Source organism: Squalius cephalus (genome assembly GCF_949319135.1).
Source record: "Squalius cephalus genome assembly, chromosome: 6".
NCBI lineage: Eukaryota > Metazoa > Chordata > Actinopteri > Cypriniformes > Leuciscidae > Squalius > Squalius cephalus.
Genome location: NC_137127.1, coordinates 26,058,448 through 26,077,847, shown reverse-complemented (window position 1 = coordinate 26,077,847; position 19,400 = coordinate 26,058,448). Strand labels below are relative to the sequence as shown.

General features: G+C 39.5%; 1 protein-coding gene across 1 annotated transcript in view; it reads left to right on the top strand.

The window, feature by feature from the left end:
- rab27a (RAB27A, member RAS oncogene family) overlaps positions 1-19,400 on the top strand; it is a 45,161-nt gene that overhangs the window by 18,486 nt on the left and 7,275 nt on the right. Inside the window, exons 3-5 of the mRNA XM_079873764.1 lie at positions 12,822-12,907; positions 13,047-13,150; positions 13,716-13,839. Of these exons, the coding sequence (XP_079729890.1) occupies positions 12,822-12,907; positions 13,047-13,150; positions 13,716-13,839 (314 nt within the window). The remainder of the gene's footprint in view (positions 1-12,821; positions 12,908-13,046; positions 13,151-13,715; positions 13,840-19,400) is intronic.

The window sequence follows — 19,400 nt, the reverse complement described above, 5'->3', positions numbered from 1 at the left end:
TGCAGCGGAATTTCCTTATACGGGTCCTAAGGGCACTTCTCCCGGAAGGGCGCGCGCGCACCCGTAGACCAGAGCGAGAGAGCGACAGCAGTACGCCCATCAAAGCGCTGTGCTTGCTGCAGTCACAGGACTTTGTTTGTTCCCTGCATTTCGACGAGCCTGTTAACGCGCCACCCGTGCGCTCAGCTATTTTATTTATTTATTTTTCTCTCGCGCGTCCGCGCCTTTGAGTTCATAAAAAGCTCAGGTGAGTAAGAATCAGTCAACAAACACGGTGAGTAATGTCTTGTCCTGTTATTGTCACTTGCACTTCATGTCACATGTTTAGTATAGCCTTCTCTGTCGACAATATAGGATTTATATGTGATAAATGTAAGGAGACAGTTAGGTTGACAGAGAAGATTTCAGAATTAGAAACACGCATCCAAACTTTAATTGAGGATAGTAAGAGTGCTAGTGCTTTAGATGTTTTGGATGCGCATAGAATAGTGAACACTTTACATGGCGTGGTTCCGGCTGAAGTAGAGCCTTTGCAGCCGGGCAAATGGGTGACAGTGAGGGATCGCTCTAGTCGCGGATCTAAAAACCACTCTTCCGTTCCGATTACCATAACAAATCGATTTGCCCCGCTCAGTGAAACACCCACTGAGAATGATTGTGCCCTAGTTATTGGCGATTCTATTACACGGAACGTGAAAATAGAGACACCAACCACCATAGTCACATGTTTGCCGGGAGCCAGAGCGCCTGACATCAAAGCAAATTTAAAAGTGCTGGCTAATGCTAATCGTAAATTCTCTAAGATCATTATTCATGTCGGCACTAATGATGTTCGACTCCGCCAGTCGGAGATCACCAAAATTAATATTAAAGAGGTGTGTGAACTTGCAAGTACGATGTCAAGGACTGTAATTTGCTCTGGCCCTCTTCCTGTTCGCAGGAGTGATGAGATAGTTAGTAGATTGTGTTCGCTTAACGGTTGGCTGTCTCGGTGGTGTCCGCAACATAATATAGAATTCATAGACAATTGGAAAAGTTTTTGGGGCAAACCTGACCTGTTGAAAAGAGATGGTATTCATCCCTCCTGGGATAGTGCTGCTCTTCTCTCTAGTAATATGGCTCATAGTCTTAGAGCTCAAACATGACAATCTGGGGCTCAGGTCAGGAAGCAGACAGACTGGCTAAACCGACCGTCTGCTAGCGGCCTCGCGTCACCCAGGTCAGATAAATACTATCACATAGAGCAGGGGTCGGCAATAGGCGGCCCGCGGGCCAAAACTGGCCCGCCAGCAATATTTTCTGGCCCGCCGGATTATTTTGGAAGTCCGTTTTTTTTTTTTTTTTTTTTTCAGCTTATTTTTATTTTGCAATAACGGTTTACAAATAGGCCCCGTGTATCATTCGTTACTTATTATTTACTCGGGTAGCCTATAACACACTGATAAATAATATGTATTAGCCTACCTGATAAAAAATATTTGCACTAAATGCTGCACAAAACTCTTCCACTAGGCTACTTGAGAAAAGCCGTAGCCGCGCGGCGATTTCACCGCCGCATACTGTGTAAAACGCGCATGAATCATGCGGCGCGGGATTCTATTTTAAAATATAAAGACGGTAGCGGTCGGAACTCTGTAGCCTACCTATAGGCTACTTTGGACGGAGTGGGCGGTCTGACTGACAATAGCCCACTCCGACATCTTTTGACAGCGTATCCGCTCTTCATTCTGACCACCAGGCTGTTTGGTACTGAAACCATTGTTAATAAATAATAAACAACATTATTTTTTTGCAAGAATGTTTGAAATATTTGGCAGAAAATAGCATGCTTCATTTGTCAGTAGGGCAATATGGTTTTCGTTTATGTTGCTTAACAATTTGAGTGATAGGCTTTGTCCTATTTAATTTATGTTAGCCTATTTATATTTCATTATTTTTTTCTGTGACATTTTTTTCTCTGCTGACAGTAGCCTACAATGTTAAAATAATATTTTATGTTGACACGAACACAAAGCATTTATAATTGTTATAGGCTGCTACTTAATCTCTCAAATTTCCGTTAGAGACATTTGAATGTGAGATTCTGGAAACTAGATCTAAATTTTGCGGACTCGTCAGGTCGGGAAATAATGCGGGTGAACACAGAGTGTATTTTAATTGCTGAATTGAACCTTGTGGGAGCGGGACGAAAAGAAGAGAAGAAAAACAGTCCCGCGCAGACCTCCTTAAACCATAGGTGTGTATGTGTGTGTCCCGAATAAATAATAATAATAAAAAAGGAATAAAGTTCAAAAGTCGGACTGTAAGCAAATTAGGCATTGCTATTCACACCTTTATTAAAATAGCTGTAATATGTTAACACAATAGTACTTGATCTGTTTAAAATGATTTCATTGATATGCAATGTAGACGTTAAGAGTATAATAATTAATAATTAATAGTTATAACTATTAATTATTAATTATAATTAATTATAATGGCGGGCCAGCTACACGGAGTAGCCCTATGGGTACAAATTAAATACTCTTATAACAGGCCGTATCCAGATCTGACGAAGGACCTTCGCCTGGACCGATGACAACGCAGTGCTGAAGTGCCAACTAGTCTCTCCCTATGGAGGATCCCTCTACCACTCTACAGATAAGGCGTTGTCGGGAAATTCGTTTCGCGTTCCTACCCCAAAGCAACAAAATAAAATAAAATTCTTTATCAAAATTTATAAGGAAAGACAAGTACTTTGTTTAGGCTTGGCTTGTAGGGAATTCCAAACCTGCGTATTTTCAAACGCACATAACTATAGAACCCATTCTAAATGCGCATGTGAACGCCATCAGCGTTTCTCACAGGTTCGCGTTTAAAGTCTGTGTAGAGGGAATGGTGTCGTCTTAGCGGCCCCTAATTTAATAACAAATGATCGTTGCGACGGAAGCAAATCAATCAAAACTAACTTTAGATGGAAAATAACTTAACTCTGCTATAAAGCCAAAACAATCTCTGTTACCTTAAATTATACGCTTCTCTGTGAAGCTGCTTTGAAACAATCTACGTTGTTAAAAGCGCTATATAAATGAAGATGACTTGACTTGACTTGAGTGTAATTTTTTTTTGCCATTGATATGTTTATAAGCAACTGAAAAAAGCACAAATGTCAGGGCATGTCAGAACATCTCAAGGACCCCAAAAACACCCTAGACCTCAGAGGGTTAACGTGATGTTCGCTAATATAAGTGGCTATGCGATCAGGCAAAGTGTTCTTAAGTTGTTCTAATATCATAAGATCACAAAACTCATCAAAAGAATCAACCTCTTCAGCTGTAAGCCAACGATGAAAGAAGCTGGTTAATTCCCTAGCCCATTCAGCGTAAGTTTACTTGTCCGATTTTTTCCATGATCGAAAACACTGTCTATAAGCCTCGGGGATTAACTCATAACACTTTAACACCGCTGCCTTGATGCATCGATAGACCTTCTTTTCAGAAATGCCTTCTGAGCACGGCCAATTAATGTAGTTTGTAACAATACAATTTTATCCTCATCACTCCAATTTTGCTCAGTAGCAATATTCTCAAATAACGAAAAAAACACATCTGGATCATGCTCATTAAACTTAGGCAGGAACTTGATCTTACCGGCCAGGCCAGACTGCTGCGATTTGCCAAGTTTGCCTTCAGCTACTAATTGCAGCCTAGTACGCTCAATCTCACGTTCCTGCTCTAAATCTTTAAGCCTTTCCCATTCCAACTCACGATCTTTGTCTTTCTGTGCAGCTTCTAACCTTTTTCGGTCCAATTTGTTATCAAGCCTTCTTTGAGCCAATTCGTCATCTAATTTTTTCCTTGTTAATTCTTGTTCCAATTCCAATATCTTTTGTTTCACTTGCAAATCATGTTGCAGTTTTAACATTCCGACTTGCTGTTCAAATGTTAATACACTGGATTTTGGCTGTGGGCCTACAATCAAACTCGGAGTGGGCTCACTATCTAGAGTGGGCTCACTATCTGAACCCGACGCTCCCTGACTACAACGCTCCGGCAATTTCTCGTCAGGTAACACGTTCTTGTCAACCAAACACGCACGAATGAAGTCAAGCAGCTCATGCTTCTTAGCTCCCCTCGGCAATGTTACATCAATTTTATAGTGCTTGGCCACACTATGCAATTGTTTAATATTCAGCGTCGCAAGGAAGACCACTGAAGGAGCAGCCAAAAACGCCTCAAGTGTACTCATTATTACAACTTAAATTACAAGTCACCAATCAACAATCAAACCAGGCTATGGTCTACAAACACCCAATAGCAATACATCTAGCCAAACCAACGAAAACTAGGCCTATACCTCAACGTCTTTCGGATTACTAAACAATTCCAACCACACAAATTAAATCGGGCAAAGCGGAATGCAGCTCACGTTACAGGACAACAACAGAGTTTCCCCCTAAACATTTACCCCCCTACTATTCTGACCTATCTTCACACTAAGCCCAAGAACAAGGCTAATTTACTCACCAATACCGATGGAATCGTACTGTCCCGACAAAAGTCAATTCATCCGGTGCTCCACGGCGGTGCCCTCGTTCGGACTTCAGTGACCAGCAGCCTAAACCCACAACGCCGAAGCGCACTAATTGGGGATAAAACAGGCTCCGTAAAATGCCATCCTGCAACATAAGTAGGCCTACAAACACACTTCGCCACTCAACTAAGCAAACAAAATATGGTTGGCTAAATTTCTCTAATCTGCGCAAATACTCCCAATTTTTGCCACAACCAAATGACTAACTTTAGTGATCAAAGTACTAAAGCAGGGTTCCCGCGGGGTCTTAAAAAGTCTAAAATTCTTAACTTTAAATTTAAGGCCTTAAAACGTCTTAAAAACGGACAGATTTTCATCCGCGGTCTAAAATTTCATTTAGTCAGGTCTTAAAAAGGGTTTACCCTCGTTTATTTCCAGAAACGCTGGCAGCAGAAAGTTATTACAAAGTAGCAAAAAAGTATTGAGTCGTAGCCTACAAAGTGGAGCTCTAGTGCTGGGGTCTCCAACACGTCGCTCGCGGCCTGATTGGAGGTCGCTCGCCAAGAGGCCGTTCACATATCGCGTCTTTTGCGTGCTCAAGTTCGTTCAAATGTAGGCGCGCGGTAAGCGTGCTCATAATTGAAGCGACGCGCTCGTTTTTTCCAGGCGCTGTCTGAAAGCTCAGTCAACAGGAAGGATGGGGGTGCACCCAAACACAACGGGTGTTTTTCTCTTCTCCGTAAATAAATCTTGTGGCAGAGCTACAGCAAGCGTTTTTTGGTGGTGGAAAATCCATTAGCTACTACAACTTATTTGTCATTGTGGAGACGCAGGGCATGGTTGCATAGCAACGACAGACGCCAGACGGGAAAATAGGACCGAATTTTACTATTAATAATAAAAGATAAGCTAAAGTGCATTGTAAATGTCAGTAATTTATCTTTTTTGACTCATTCTTTTTATAAAAAATTATTTAAAGTCTGAAATATGTGAGGTTTATCTTTTTCTAAAACCTTTTTTGTCAAACCTTTATTTTAACTTGTACATGTTAGTATATAACATGCAAGACACTTAAAAAATGTTCATTTTTAATGGTATTATTTTAATGTTTATGTAAACAAAAAGTGCATATTACTGCTAAATGTATTTGTTATTTGCTGGTTTTCGACATAAAACTTGGTGAATTGATTTCATTGTATAGTATTAATACTTTTTGAACATGATTCTGTGATAGCCGTGATCATTTTTGTCACTATAATAATGAAATTATATGTTCATGCCATTTCATCTCTAGTTATGATCAACTATGATCAACTAAAATCAACTAATTATGTGTTTTTTACAGTATAATATGCAATTTTCTATAAAAAATTTATATCTGATTCTGTTCTTTTCTCTGACACGCGTTGTTGGGTGTGGAAGGTTACTAATGTGATTTATCTGTAAATCAAATTAATGCTTTTTCAATTACTGAATTCATTGAAATAAAATTAATTCTTTGATTTGAATATTTATTTGGTAATGCGTCGTGTAGGTCTTAAATTTCAAGCTTTATGGTCTTAAAATGTCTTAAAAAGGTCTTAAATTTGACTTGCTGAAACCTGCAAGAACCCTGTAAAGTAACATTCAATTCATTAACTGAACACTCGATGCGGAACTCCCCAACAAACAAACACAACGCGGGCCAGCTGATTAGACTACTACCATCAGCTGATCACGTTTCATTCACAAAATGTGAACCAATGACGTAGCACTACCCACGCAACTAGGCCTACACAATATTGCAAATTATAGTAGTCTACTTACAATTCGGTATCCAAATGGTCGGACGAGCCCCCATATGTCACGACTACCTGGCTCACAGTAGCAATGACATAGGGGAGACCACACCGTTTGTTAAGTTAAATCCAAAATAATTTATTAAAACATTAAATTATACGATGAAATCATAATTTAAATCAATAAGGGTATCAAGTCAGTAAATGAGAAGCAAAAGAAAGCTTATCAAAAGTGTAGTGTAGATCAGTAAAGTGTAGACTATGTGTAATGCAAAAAAGCCAAAAAGGAGTAGGATGGTGCTGCCACCAGCCTGGAGGCCAGAGCAAAGCAGCACAGAGCAGCCAAAACAACTGGCAGGCAGCCGCGGCGCTACCATTGGGCCCGGGTGGGCCTGGGCCCACCCATTTTGGCCCAGGCCTGTGAGTAGTGAGTGATTTTCATTCTAGCGGTTCATCCAATAAGCAGCCCGAGGAAAGCTTTGAGTGAAAGCTTCTCAGCCAATCAGCGGCTTCTACCCCACGTGTGGACACTGCATCGTCACCAGCAAGTGATCCAATGAAATGAATGACGTTGGCAGATGTCATTCATTCAAGACAGACACAGACAGTTTTGCTAATATGAAAGGTAAAACAAAACAAAGCAGCTTATTTTATTTTAAATTCAGCAAGAAATGCTCCGAGGAACAGCAGGAGGAAACTCCTGCAATTTTAAGTTGCGACTTGCCATCCTGCTCGGCCGCCCTCTCCCCATCAAGTCCTCCCGTAGTAGCCACACCCTCACACCAGCAAGGCAAGTAGGCTGCTAAAAGTTAGGCTAACGTTAACGTTAGTGTCTGGCTGTCTATATGCACATTTTCTGGAGGGAAAATAATATTGGCAGTAGGCAGAGCATAGGTAACTTATGATAGCGTTTTATGTGTTATAGGAGGAGACAGGGTTCAGCAGCCTAGCACAAACGCCGTTCCCCAAGAAGACCTGTCACAACCTCCGCTAGACCTGTCATCAATAGATGAGGCTGCAAGCCAGCCCAAACTCCGTACATTCCCAGCCACACACATATCGGGGAAAGATAGGAGTTTTTCTGACAGGTGGTACTCAAAATTTCCGTGGCTGGAATACAGCATCTCAAGAGATGCTGTTTTTTGTAAGTCTTGTTGTCATTTCCCTGAAGCAGCTTATGAGGATAGATTCATTAATACGGGCTTCAAAGACTGGAAACATTTTTCTGAGGGTTGTGGCAAACATGAAGCCAGCAGGGCACATGCTGCAGCGCTGGGGAAAATGGATGGTTTCAAGCAAAGTCACCAGCCAGGACGGGGAAATATTATTAACCAGCTGAACAACGATGCCAGCGACAAGTCCTTAATTGATAGACATAGACAGCACATCATGATGGTTATAGATCTCGTCCTGTTCTGTGCAAAACAAGAAAAATAAAGGCAGATTTGCATGATGAGCCGGACACATATTATGCGATTTTAGCAGATGAGTGCAAAGACGTGTCAAAACGAGAGCTAGTGGCAGTATGTGTCAGATACCTGCACAACGGCACATTGAAAGAACGGGCTGTGGGATTTGTGGAAACGGACAACATGACAGCAGATGCTATATCAGCTAAGATTTTGGAAGTGCTGGAGCCATTGCAGCTGGACCCGGGGCTGTGCGTCGGATTTGGGTTTGACGGCGCATCAGTCATGTCGGGGAACAGAGGAGGGGTACATGTGATACTGAAGAAGACGTTTCCCCACGCTTTATATGTGCATTGTAACTCACATAGACTTAACCTTGTCCTGTGTGCACAGCAACTAAAGTGTCTCCTGGCATTTCAATGTTTTTCGATATTATAAACAGCTTGCATAACTTTATGACTGGGGCGCACAGACATGCCAAATTTCTGGAAATTCAAAAGCAGATGCGACCAGGGCAAAAAACACTGGAGCTGGAGAGATCCTGTGATGTGAGGTGGAGCTCATGGTCAAATGCAGTCAGTAAAGTGTTGACGCTCCTGGGACCTATTTTGGAGACCCTCACCACATTCTCCGAAAGTTCTGGCCAAACAAAAATTGAAGTTGACTGCACCAAATGCAAACGAAAAAGTTTTTGTTTCTGCTTGTCACATTCAACCAGTTATTTGAAGTCAGCGACTACGCCACTAAGGGCTTGCAATCTTCCACACTATCAGTTACAGATTTTATTGATCTGATTGAAGGGCTCAAGGACAGCTACACACAATTCAGGAATGAAAATGATGCATTTGATAAAGTAATGGCACTGACAGATGAGCTGATGAATAAACATGAGATTGTGCGCTGGGATATCAGTGGATCACGCAAGAGGAAGTTGCCGGCCAGGTTAGCCAATACGCACGTTGATTCTACTCTGGGTAAATCATCACCTGTACAGCAAAACTCGGACCTACAGAAATTATGGAATGACATACTGGACAAGCAGATGATGGAGCTGAACACTCGTTTCAAGCCCGACACATATGGCTTTATGAGAGCCGCTGCTGCCTGCTTGCCACGGTCAGACACCTTTGGTGACAAGGCTCTCATCCGGCCCGCCTGCGCGCACTTTTCCATTCCCGTGGCGGAAGAGGAGCACACTGTGTTTGTGCAGCAGCTTAAAAGAAAGGCAAAGGCCAACAAGATCACAAACGAGAAAAAATAAACACTCGTAGAAGTGCTCGACGCATGCCCCCGTGATATTTTAACTGGCCCATCCAGTTTTCTGGAGGCCCACCTACAATAAAAATCCTGGCGCCGCTAGTGCTGGCAGATGTTTTTAAACAGTCCGGCCAATCAGCTGCTGTCAGATGGACCGAAAACAGACAGCTCCCCCTTCAGATTGGGGGGAGAGAGACGGCCAAAACATATTCTGTCCATGTTGGAGTGAGCACACCCAGCACGGCAAAGCCGGGCGTGACAATATAAAACGGTGATTCAACTGACTTGGAACTACCTGTGCATTAAGCGGTTGTGTGACATTCATGTTAATACTAGGCATAAGGCATTATAACACCCCTTTCATTTGCCCTCCAGGTGGGCGTTCCTATAATGGTGTGAGTCGTGTAACGTCACGTGAAAACTATGAATTAACCGTCCAGTGAATATTTATATTAAAATAAATTAGTTTACTTCCATTCACACATTGAAAAATTGCCAGCAAAACCTTTACAAAACTATCAAAATCTCTCATCTACACATATGATGTGATTAAAAGCCTAAACTTACAGCTCAAGTCTATAGTTTACCTACCTCTAGTTAGTTACGGTTGAGATGCTAACAGACTTTTCCCGAAGACACTAAATCATTTCTATAAAGTAAATATTCAACGGAAGCGTGTCATTTACATGAAAGAATGTGTCAGAAACATTTGTATGTATTATTTGTGTAATTTTGGGGACTAAACTTATCTGAAAGTAGTGAAAACAACAATGAGAGACGGAGTTGCTTTCTGTGTTAGTTGAGCTGCCACCCCGTTTCCATGGTAACGCCCTCTGCAGCTCCAGACTCCAGTTCAAATGCAGTCTGTTCAAATGCAACTCGAATGTTCAGTGCACATGCCCATTAAAACACGTCGAAGTCGCGCAGCATTTACATAAGGTATTATTTGATAATCAAATAAAATATCCTGAAAACTTTGGTTTGTTCTGTTTGTTCCTATTTTAATAAAACTGTTCAAAACTGTTGTGTAATTATAGTGTTTTGTTTTTTTCTTGACTAAAAGATTATGGCCCAACAATGTGTATGTAAGGGTAAACCTTGAAAAACTGTGCCTGATTGCCTAACATTTTTTTCCTCAGTGAGCTGAGTACATGGTGTTCCACTCTTAATGACATGGTTTCTTTATTTGTATTATTTTGTCCGGATTTTCATAGTATTTTATAACTCTCTGTACCCTTATAAGACATGATACAGATATATAGCCTAATATGCAGCGTTTGGTCCCTGATGTGCCGTTCAGTGACAGGGCAGTATGTGGTACTACAGTCTTACAATTGATTCCAGTCAATTCTGGACATGAGGGTAAAAAACATTTTGTGAGGTGAGGAGAAGTGCGTGCTGCTGGAGAAGAGTGTGTGCTGGAGAGCGTACATTCAAAGAATACAAACATAAATTTATTATTGTATTTTCATTTTTAGGTTATTTAAAAGTAACCACCCTGCAACGTTCTGGGAACGTTATTTTATGATGGCTAAAAAAATAACTTATAGAGAACGTTCCCTAATGGTTATTTTTAAGTTGGTTTTAGGTTATTCAAAAAATAACCTTCCAGCAACGTTCTGGAAATGTTGTTTTATGGTTGCAAAAAATAACTTAAAAATAATCATTAGGGAACGTTCTTTATAAGTTATTTTTAGGTTATTTAAAAGTAACCACCCTGCAACGTTCTGGGAATATTAATTTATGGTTACATAAAAATAAAACCTAAAAAGAACGTTCCCCTGATGTTAGTATTTGGTTTCAAAAAAATAACCAAACGGGAACCAAAAACTAACATTAGGGGAATGTTCTTTGTTAACTGGGTTATGCTTTCAAAGCTAGCTTGTATTGCTTGCCTCTACAAAATTGCCTTAACTAGATTTAAAGAGCCCTTTCTACTGACTCTGAACAACACCAGGAGAAAGGTGCCCAGGGTCTCTGAGGGTTGTGTGAACATGATAGTCCTGCTGCAGGAGGTTTGAGGACTGCAGATGTGGCCAGAGCTATAAACTGCAATGTTTGTAATGTGAGACAGTGCTACAGGGACACAGTAAAACGCATACTGACTGATGCTACTTTTGATATTGGCCCCACTTTGATCAGGGACTCATTATTATTTTAAATCTGTTCATCAGATGTCTGTTAAATTTGTTCAGTTTATGTCTCAGTTGTTTTATCTTTTTTTGTTCATACAAATATTTACCTTTGTAGTTTATATATATTTTGTAGTTTAAGCGTGTGACAATCACGTCATGACTTTTACCAGGAATTCCACTGTTAAACATGATTGAATAAATAATTGTATTTTTCAACATATTATTTTAAATCTATATAATATTTAAAATATTATTTTAAAGTTGTGCTTAAGATTACATTTATTTGAATGAATAAATAAATTTATAAATAAATTTATAAATAAAGCATTTATTTTAATTAATTATCGAGAGAGAGAATGAGATGAGAGATTCGTACTTGCGGATGCTGTGAGTTTAATTACTTCAGTATAGCGTTGTAATCCCTTGTTGCTGAGATAATGTAGCGATTCAGTAGTGAAACTATTTTATTAATAAAAGTCGCAGGGCAGCGTTGATGAGTTTCTGTGCTCCTGAATTTTTCTGTGCGTAGCGCGATCTCCGCTTTGTCTGCGAATGACGTGTGTGTGCTTCAACTGTGATTGAACTGACTTAGAACTACCTGTGCATTAAACGGTAGTTTAAGCCAATCAGCCAATCAGAATCGAGTATTCAGACAGACAATGGTAATTATATAAAATGGTATTTATATAAAATATATATTTGTTTTTAATTCAACATACTATTTTGAAAAACTTCCACAAAAGCATATACCATTGATTAAAGGGATAATTCATCAAAAAAGGAACATTTTGTCATTACTTACTCAAGTTGTTCCAAACCTGTATGAGCTTTTTTTCTTCTGTTGAACACAAAAGATATTTTGAAGAATGTTGGTAACCAGACAGTTGACGGTAGCCATTGACTTCCATAGTAGGAAAAAAAATGCTATGAAAGTCAATGGCTACCGTCAACTGTCTGGTTACCAACATTCTTCAAAATATTTTCTTTTGTTTTCAACAGAAGAAAGAAACTCATACAGGTTTGGAACAACATGATGACAAAGTTTTAAATTGTGGGTGAACTATCCCTTTAACAACTTCGTAGCTTACAGTAGGTCTGTCTTTAATGGTTTATAAGTTATTGTGAAAAATCTTTCCAATTCCCTTTGAAAAAAATAATGAGATGTTTACATCCAGACTGTTGCACTCAAAACCATGCAATGGTAAAAAGAACTGACTGAACACTTGCTTTGAGAAAACTGAATCGGGATGGCTGGTATAGATACGGAAATGTGAATTCAGTAGAGCAGATTGTGTGTGTGTTTTAGGAGAATAATGAATGGCAGGATCCTCCCACCTTCATTCGGCATAATAGAGCAGGGATCCCTCCTTAAGAACAAACACTTCAGCACTTAAGACATAAAAAAAATGCTGATCGTTCAGGGCCACACGATCAAGAGTCATACTACTAATGAGACACTTCCAGCACTGAATCATCAAGTGTGCATTTTGTGGTTGTGTTTAACTAAGTCAAAAGGAAATTCAAGTTTCCTGGAACTGCATACCAATGTACTAAAAAAACACATAGTAACACCCTGGTAACCACCACAACAACTGTAGCAATGTGGTAGTACATCTTGCATTAGGCAAACCTCACATTTTCTGCAGAGAATATAGTTACTTTGTCGAAGTGACAAGGATATTCAAGCACTATTATGCACTAATATAGTCTCTTACTGGTCTCTAAATAAGGTGTACAAATCCAACTGTCCTGATGGCACAGCCGGGAGAGGTCAGAGGATCCACATTCAGCTGTGGGATACAGCTGGACAGGAGAGGTGAGTGCAGATCAGTACTTGTGCTTTACTTCCTAACATGCACTCAATGAAAGAAATTGTCTATGAGGTTTTATTTAATGTTCTGACTGTTTTTTCACTGTTGTGTGACTCGTGTCTTCTCCTCTAAACGCTTATGCAGATTTCGGAGTTTGACCACAGCGTTCTTCAGGGATGCTATGGGCTTCCTGTTGCTCTTTGACCTCACGAGTGAGCAGAGCTTCCTTAATGTGCGGAACTGGATGAGTAAGTCCTTCATACCTTACTGAGACCAGACTCACTGAAACGAACACATGAGACACATACATATACACACGGCAGACCTTATTTTGTTTTAATACATTTACTTTCTTTTACCACATTTAAAGTGTAGCTACATACATTTTCTTCATAAATGGTTTATTTTTGCAACAAATTATTTGCAACAAATTTACAAATTATCCTCCCAAAAATTATTTTTATTTTTATCTAGCAGCTTAGAGTGGTTGCCCATCTAATTGTAAGAATAATAAAAGGTATTTAAAAAAAGAATTTAATATAATTTGATGAACTGTATTAACTAGCAGCTTAGAGTGGTTGCACATTTTCTTATAATAAAATAACAAAAAAATAAAATATTTGTAAAAAAATATTTTTAGTGATATATATATATATACTTTCTATATATATAATAGTGATTGGCCATCTAATAATAATAATTATTATTATTATTAGATGGGTAACCACTGTAAGCTGCTAGTTATTATCATTATGATTATAAATCATTTTTCAAATAATAATTACTAATGGACTTCTGTGTTGTCTTGTGCAGGTCAGCTGCAAACACATGCGTACTGCGAGAATCCCGACATTGTCTTGTGTGGAAATAAATCCGACCTGGGGGACCAGCGCGCAGTGAAAGCAGACAATGCACGAGAACTGGCAGAAAAATATGGGTGAGACGCCCCATTCACCTGATCCATCAAACCTGAAGAAACTTGCCCTGTATCTGTCACACATGACCTTGCCTGCTTTGAAAAGCAATAGTTTTTTTATTGTTGACTTTAGGACGGAATGCTTCACTACTTTGCCTGTGGAATGATCTGTTGATTGAAAGTATTTAGGTTTCGTAGTATTCGGATGCAGTGGTGCTGGATCAAGTTATGAAGCAGGGGACTGCTGGCTAGTTAGTTATGAGGTCATCACATACTAATTTGATTGTGGTGATAAAATTACATGAAATACTAGGGAAGTTGTACGGGTTTGTCTGAGTCATGCAGTAACGTGACATGGGAAATGATTTGCTGGTGTGTGCAAGTCGTATCTCAATGTAGGTCTTCATACGTGTTCACAGGGTGCGGGCGACTCCAAGGATGTTTGTTTTAAGGGCCGTGTCTGTACCGTGTTTGCCTAAGATGAGGGCATCTCTCGTTAAATGTGACACTTTAAGATGGCGGTATACCGAAAAGCTAATATTTACTGTGTTAATGTGAGGAGTCTTCAGTTTAGAAAAGCACTTGCTTTTAGTTATAATGTCTCACAGTGTTAATTGCGACAGGCTATAGTGGTTACATCATGTTAGATCTCGTGAGATCAAGCAACTATTCAAGAGTGTAAATTTGTCGTTGTCAATAATGTTGACAATGTGTTTATCCCTAGTTCTCAGCAGTGTGCAGTGAGTTTGCAGTGACTCATCTGTTAAATGTTATCATAGTGTACATCGATTGTGTTGACTGATCCTCACATCTAAACTCCTCCCAGGCTTGTCTTTGTACAAACAATAGTCAAGTCAAGTCAGCTTTATTTATACAGTGCTTTTTACAATACAGATTGTTTCAAAGCAGCTTTACAGAGATAACAGGAAAATAATGTTGTAATAATATTGTTGAATATAAAATTAAATGTCCCCAACTAAGCAAGCCAAAAGCCAATGGCGACAAAGGCGAAGAAAGGCGAAAGAGGCGACAGTGGCAAGGAACCAAAACTCCATCGGGTGGCAGAATGGAGAAAAAAACCTTGGGAGAAACCAGGCTCAGTCAGGGGTCCAGTTCTCCTCTGGCCAACGAACGAACGAAGTGTATGATTATGATTCAGGCAGCATTACAGGTCAGAAGTCAGATTGGATTGGAGCATTATATTATCTAGTTCCATCTGGTTGAAGATCGGAGTCATCATGCGCGTATGGAGACGAGTTTGTTTGAGGATCAGTGCTGATGGCTGTCGTGTCGATTAGGCCTTCACAGGGGGAGTCTAGTTGACCACCTCTGCTGACACTTCAGGGATGCGCTGTGGTCGTGCCTAGGCGCAGGTCCACCATCTGATCTGGATACGGCCCGGGTCCGGCTGATTACAGTTAACCTCAGAATAAACAGAAAGATTAAAATTAGCGTAGATGCCGTTCTTTTTATGATGTAGTGAGTACATCAGGTGTTATAGGAAGTGTTCCTGGGCAGCCTAATAATCATTTAACTGATTTGAATCATAGGAATGTATATTGTTCTATGTGTATGCCAGGTTTAAGAGATGTGTTTTTAATCTAGATTTAAACTGACAGAGTGTGTCTGCTTCCCGGACAATGTTAGGAAGACTGTTCCAAAGTTTTGGTGCTAAATAGGAAAAGGATCTACTGCCAGCAGTCGATTTTGATATTCTAGGTATTATCAACTGGCCAGAATTTTGAGTTCGCAATAGACATAAAGGACTATCATGCGTTAAGAGCTCGCTCAAGTACTGGGGAGCTAAACCATTTAGTGCTTTGTAAGTAATCAGCAATATTTTAAAATGTATACAATGTTTAATAGGGAGCCAATGCAGTGTTGACAGAACTGGGCTAATGTGGACATACTTCTTGGTTCTGGTAAAAACTCTAGCTTCTGCATTTTGGACCAGCTGTAGTTTATTTATTAAGCGTGCAGGGCAACCACCCATAATAGCATTACAATAATCTAGCCTTGATGTCATGAAAAAAATGCGGTGTTACAGATACTAGAAACGTGGCTTTCAAATGAAAGATTGGTATCAAAGAGCACACCCAGGTTCCTAACCGACGACGAAGACTTGACAGAGCAGTGTTAGACAGTATTCTAGGTTATTACATGTGGACGTTTTTTGTCCAAAAATTAGAATCTGTTTTTTCAGAATTAAGTAGTTGGAAATTACTATATATACTTTATATCAGCTATACATTCCATTAATTTCGTGAATTGGTAAGTTTCGTCAGGGCGTGAAGGAATATAGAGCTACGTATCATCAGCATAACAGTGAAAACTAATGCCATGCTTCCTAATGATATCTCCTAAGGGTAGCATGTACAGAGTGAACAGCAACGGTCCTAGTATTGAGCCTTGTGGTATGCCATACTGAACTTTTGATCGATAAGACATCTCTTCATTTACTGCTACAAACTTATAACGGTCAGATAAGTATGATTTAAACCATGCTAATGCAATTCCACTAATGCCAACATCATTTTCTAGTCTATTTAAAAGAATGTTGTGGTCTCAATAGAGACATTTGAATCTATGACTGCAGGGGTTCTCAATCTTTTTTGCTCTATAGCCCTATTCGGACGGTAATTGCTTCTCATGTGGACGTCTGTAAAAAAAAAAAAAAAATTGCACCTTAGTGATAAAACTCATGCATTTGGATTTATTGACAGTGGGGGAGTTTTGTAATCCCACTAACCCGCAAACACGCTGCTGTAACAAATTAGCTCAAAGGGGAAATATTAATAATAACTTATAATTACCAATTATGATTAATTATTAATATTTGGGTCTGTTAATTAGATTAACTTGAGGTAGCTAAGTTAATATTACAATCAATTAATCAGTTCCAATGAACTCTTTTGATTATTCATTTATTCTAAGAAAAGTGTATCATGGCCACCGAAAAATAATTATTTCTTAGCATGTACAGCGCTTAGAGCATGTAACAAGATCAAGATCGTAAAATGGACTTTGTTGCAAGCAGAGAATCAGAAACCAAATACATATTGTGCACAAGTTTTATTAACTAACTCACAAACATAACTAAAACTAAACAAACATACATACATTCATACATACATACATACATACATACATGCATAGGTAAAAGGGTGAGTGATATGGAACTGGAAGAAGGAAATAGAACTATGGAAAAGATCTATTTAACTATGAAAAGAACCATCAGCTTATCATTTTTAGAGCCCCTCATTAAATTGATACTTGCATGGTCTGTGCAGTCTACAAATCGTGAAGTGGTTGAAAATTGAGTTCGTTGATGGGTCCGTGAGTGTCAAATGTCACTGTATAAGTTGCAATCGTTTTCTTCTCTGCTGGAGGGAGAAGATATGAAGAACTTGCATGGTGGTTTCGACGCTGTTGTGGTTGAGAGAGTCTTCTCTCTCCTGAGTGAGCACATGGCTGTTGTGAGTCGAAGCCTGCAGCCCGGGGGCCTGTTGAGGCCACGCTGGACAGCATGGCATCCTGACCGTATCGAGAAGGCCAAGAGTTGATCGTTGCCCATTCAGTGATGGTAAGGTTGTAGTTTTCTGGATTGAAGAAAAGGCAGTCTGACTCCCTTTAGGAGCATGAAAGCATGGCAGACGGTGCTCACGGCCTGCTGGGCCCTGGGGCCCCAGTGGGTGGTTTCCCCCAGTATCAGCAGAAGCAGTGTTGCGGCCGGGTGAGAAGAGCTAAGAAGGGGGAGGTCACTGTGGACTGTCTCTAATAAAGCCTGAGAAAGGTCCCACCTCTCCGGGTTTGCTTTACCAATGAGAAGGGTGGACATTCTGGCGGGAGTTTCCTCTGTGGGCAAGATTTATGAGTCTTTGTCCTAAGCGTGCTCATTTGCAATGGCACACTGGATTGGTTTCTGATGACAAAACTAAGAAAGATTCTTGTAATACTAATATGTAGCATAGCTATTGGCATATCATGTACACAATCATTTCGATCTTCAAAGTACCAATTTATAGAGACCAAACATGGTATGCGTGGGGTTCTGTAATAAGATATATAGTATCAAAGAGATAATAGTATTGTTGTATTACAAATTTATTCACTACAAAAGTATATAAACTGAGAAAGTGATTATTGAGTTTACAGCAAGAAATTCCTGCCAGACCTGTTTTTCCTTTGTAAGTTAAATGAGTCAGATCACGGAGACACTAACCTATTGACTTTAATGGCTCTTGGAGCCAGAGCCACAGTCCAGACGTTGAATCGTTAGGCTGATTGGATTAGCACATATGCGTTTGAATGGTTATGCTTATTGGATTGAGACTGGTAACACGCTGGAGTCTGGGGCGGGTTCCTTAACCTGTATACTCATTTACATGCTTTATTCAGAGTCTCCACCTCTATGTAATCCCTCCCCTCTTTGAAAAGTATAATTACAATGAATACTGTATTATGAGTTAGACTTGATGATGATGAACTACGGACTTGATGAACTACAGACTCGGAAGAATAAATCTCTTCTGCTTATAAGATCCATCTCAAGTCTCCTGGTTTTTGCTTCGATGAAGGAATAAAAAGTTCCCAACAGTATCAACAGATAATAGTATTAAAAGACACAACACAAGACAGTAAATCATTCACAACGTTTCTGGGATGCATGTTTATTTATAGATCAGTTCGTCTATGATTAATGCAGAAAAGTCTGTATTAAAGATTGTTTCTGTCTTCCCATTGTCTCTCTCTCGAGCATGTGGTCACATTCTTTTAACACCCATAAAACCTTATCTGATCGTGGCCATGACAACTAGGACCATCTTGCCCTGTTTGGGGGGATGGGACCACAGATCCCAGAGTGAAGTTTGAAGATTTTTATGGTACATATACCAAATAATTGTGTCTGATTTGGTCTCAGTCGTTACACTGCTCACGTTGTCAGTCATATGATTATCTGCTGTAAATAAAATTGCATATGCTTGGCATAATACGAATACATTTATATTTAATTTAATAATAGGAAAATAATGTTCTATTTATAAAAAAAAAAAAAAAATGGGAAGCTAGACGCGCGTACCCTAAATTCGAAATGGTTCTTATATCAGTTTTATCTCAAAAGGATGTCATTTTAAAAATATGGAAATTAGCGGAAACAAGTTAATGCAGCCTCTTATTTACTTGAGGTAAAAATAAAGCTGCTTGATTTGTATTTTTAATGTTGTGTATTATAGCCTACATATTTTAAAATTGTATCATATTGCTGCCACAATAACTGCCCATTTCAAATGTTTCACGCTTTTTCTCTTTCTCCTTTGTGTTCACTGAGGTGGATCTGTGATGAAGTATTGTTCTTGTAAAAATTTTCCAGCATTTCAGTAATAGAAGTGTACATCGTACTTGTAAACCCCACACAACCTTGGTGTTTTTCAAAAAACATAAGGTAATTTGGCCGGGGATTTTTACGCGGGTGGTGGGAGATAAACACTGATATTCTGGATTCGGATGGCAATAAAATCACTGACTAACCCCTGCAAATGTTGAAAATACCTTACATGAGAAACAATTACCGTCCAAATAGG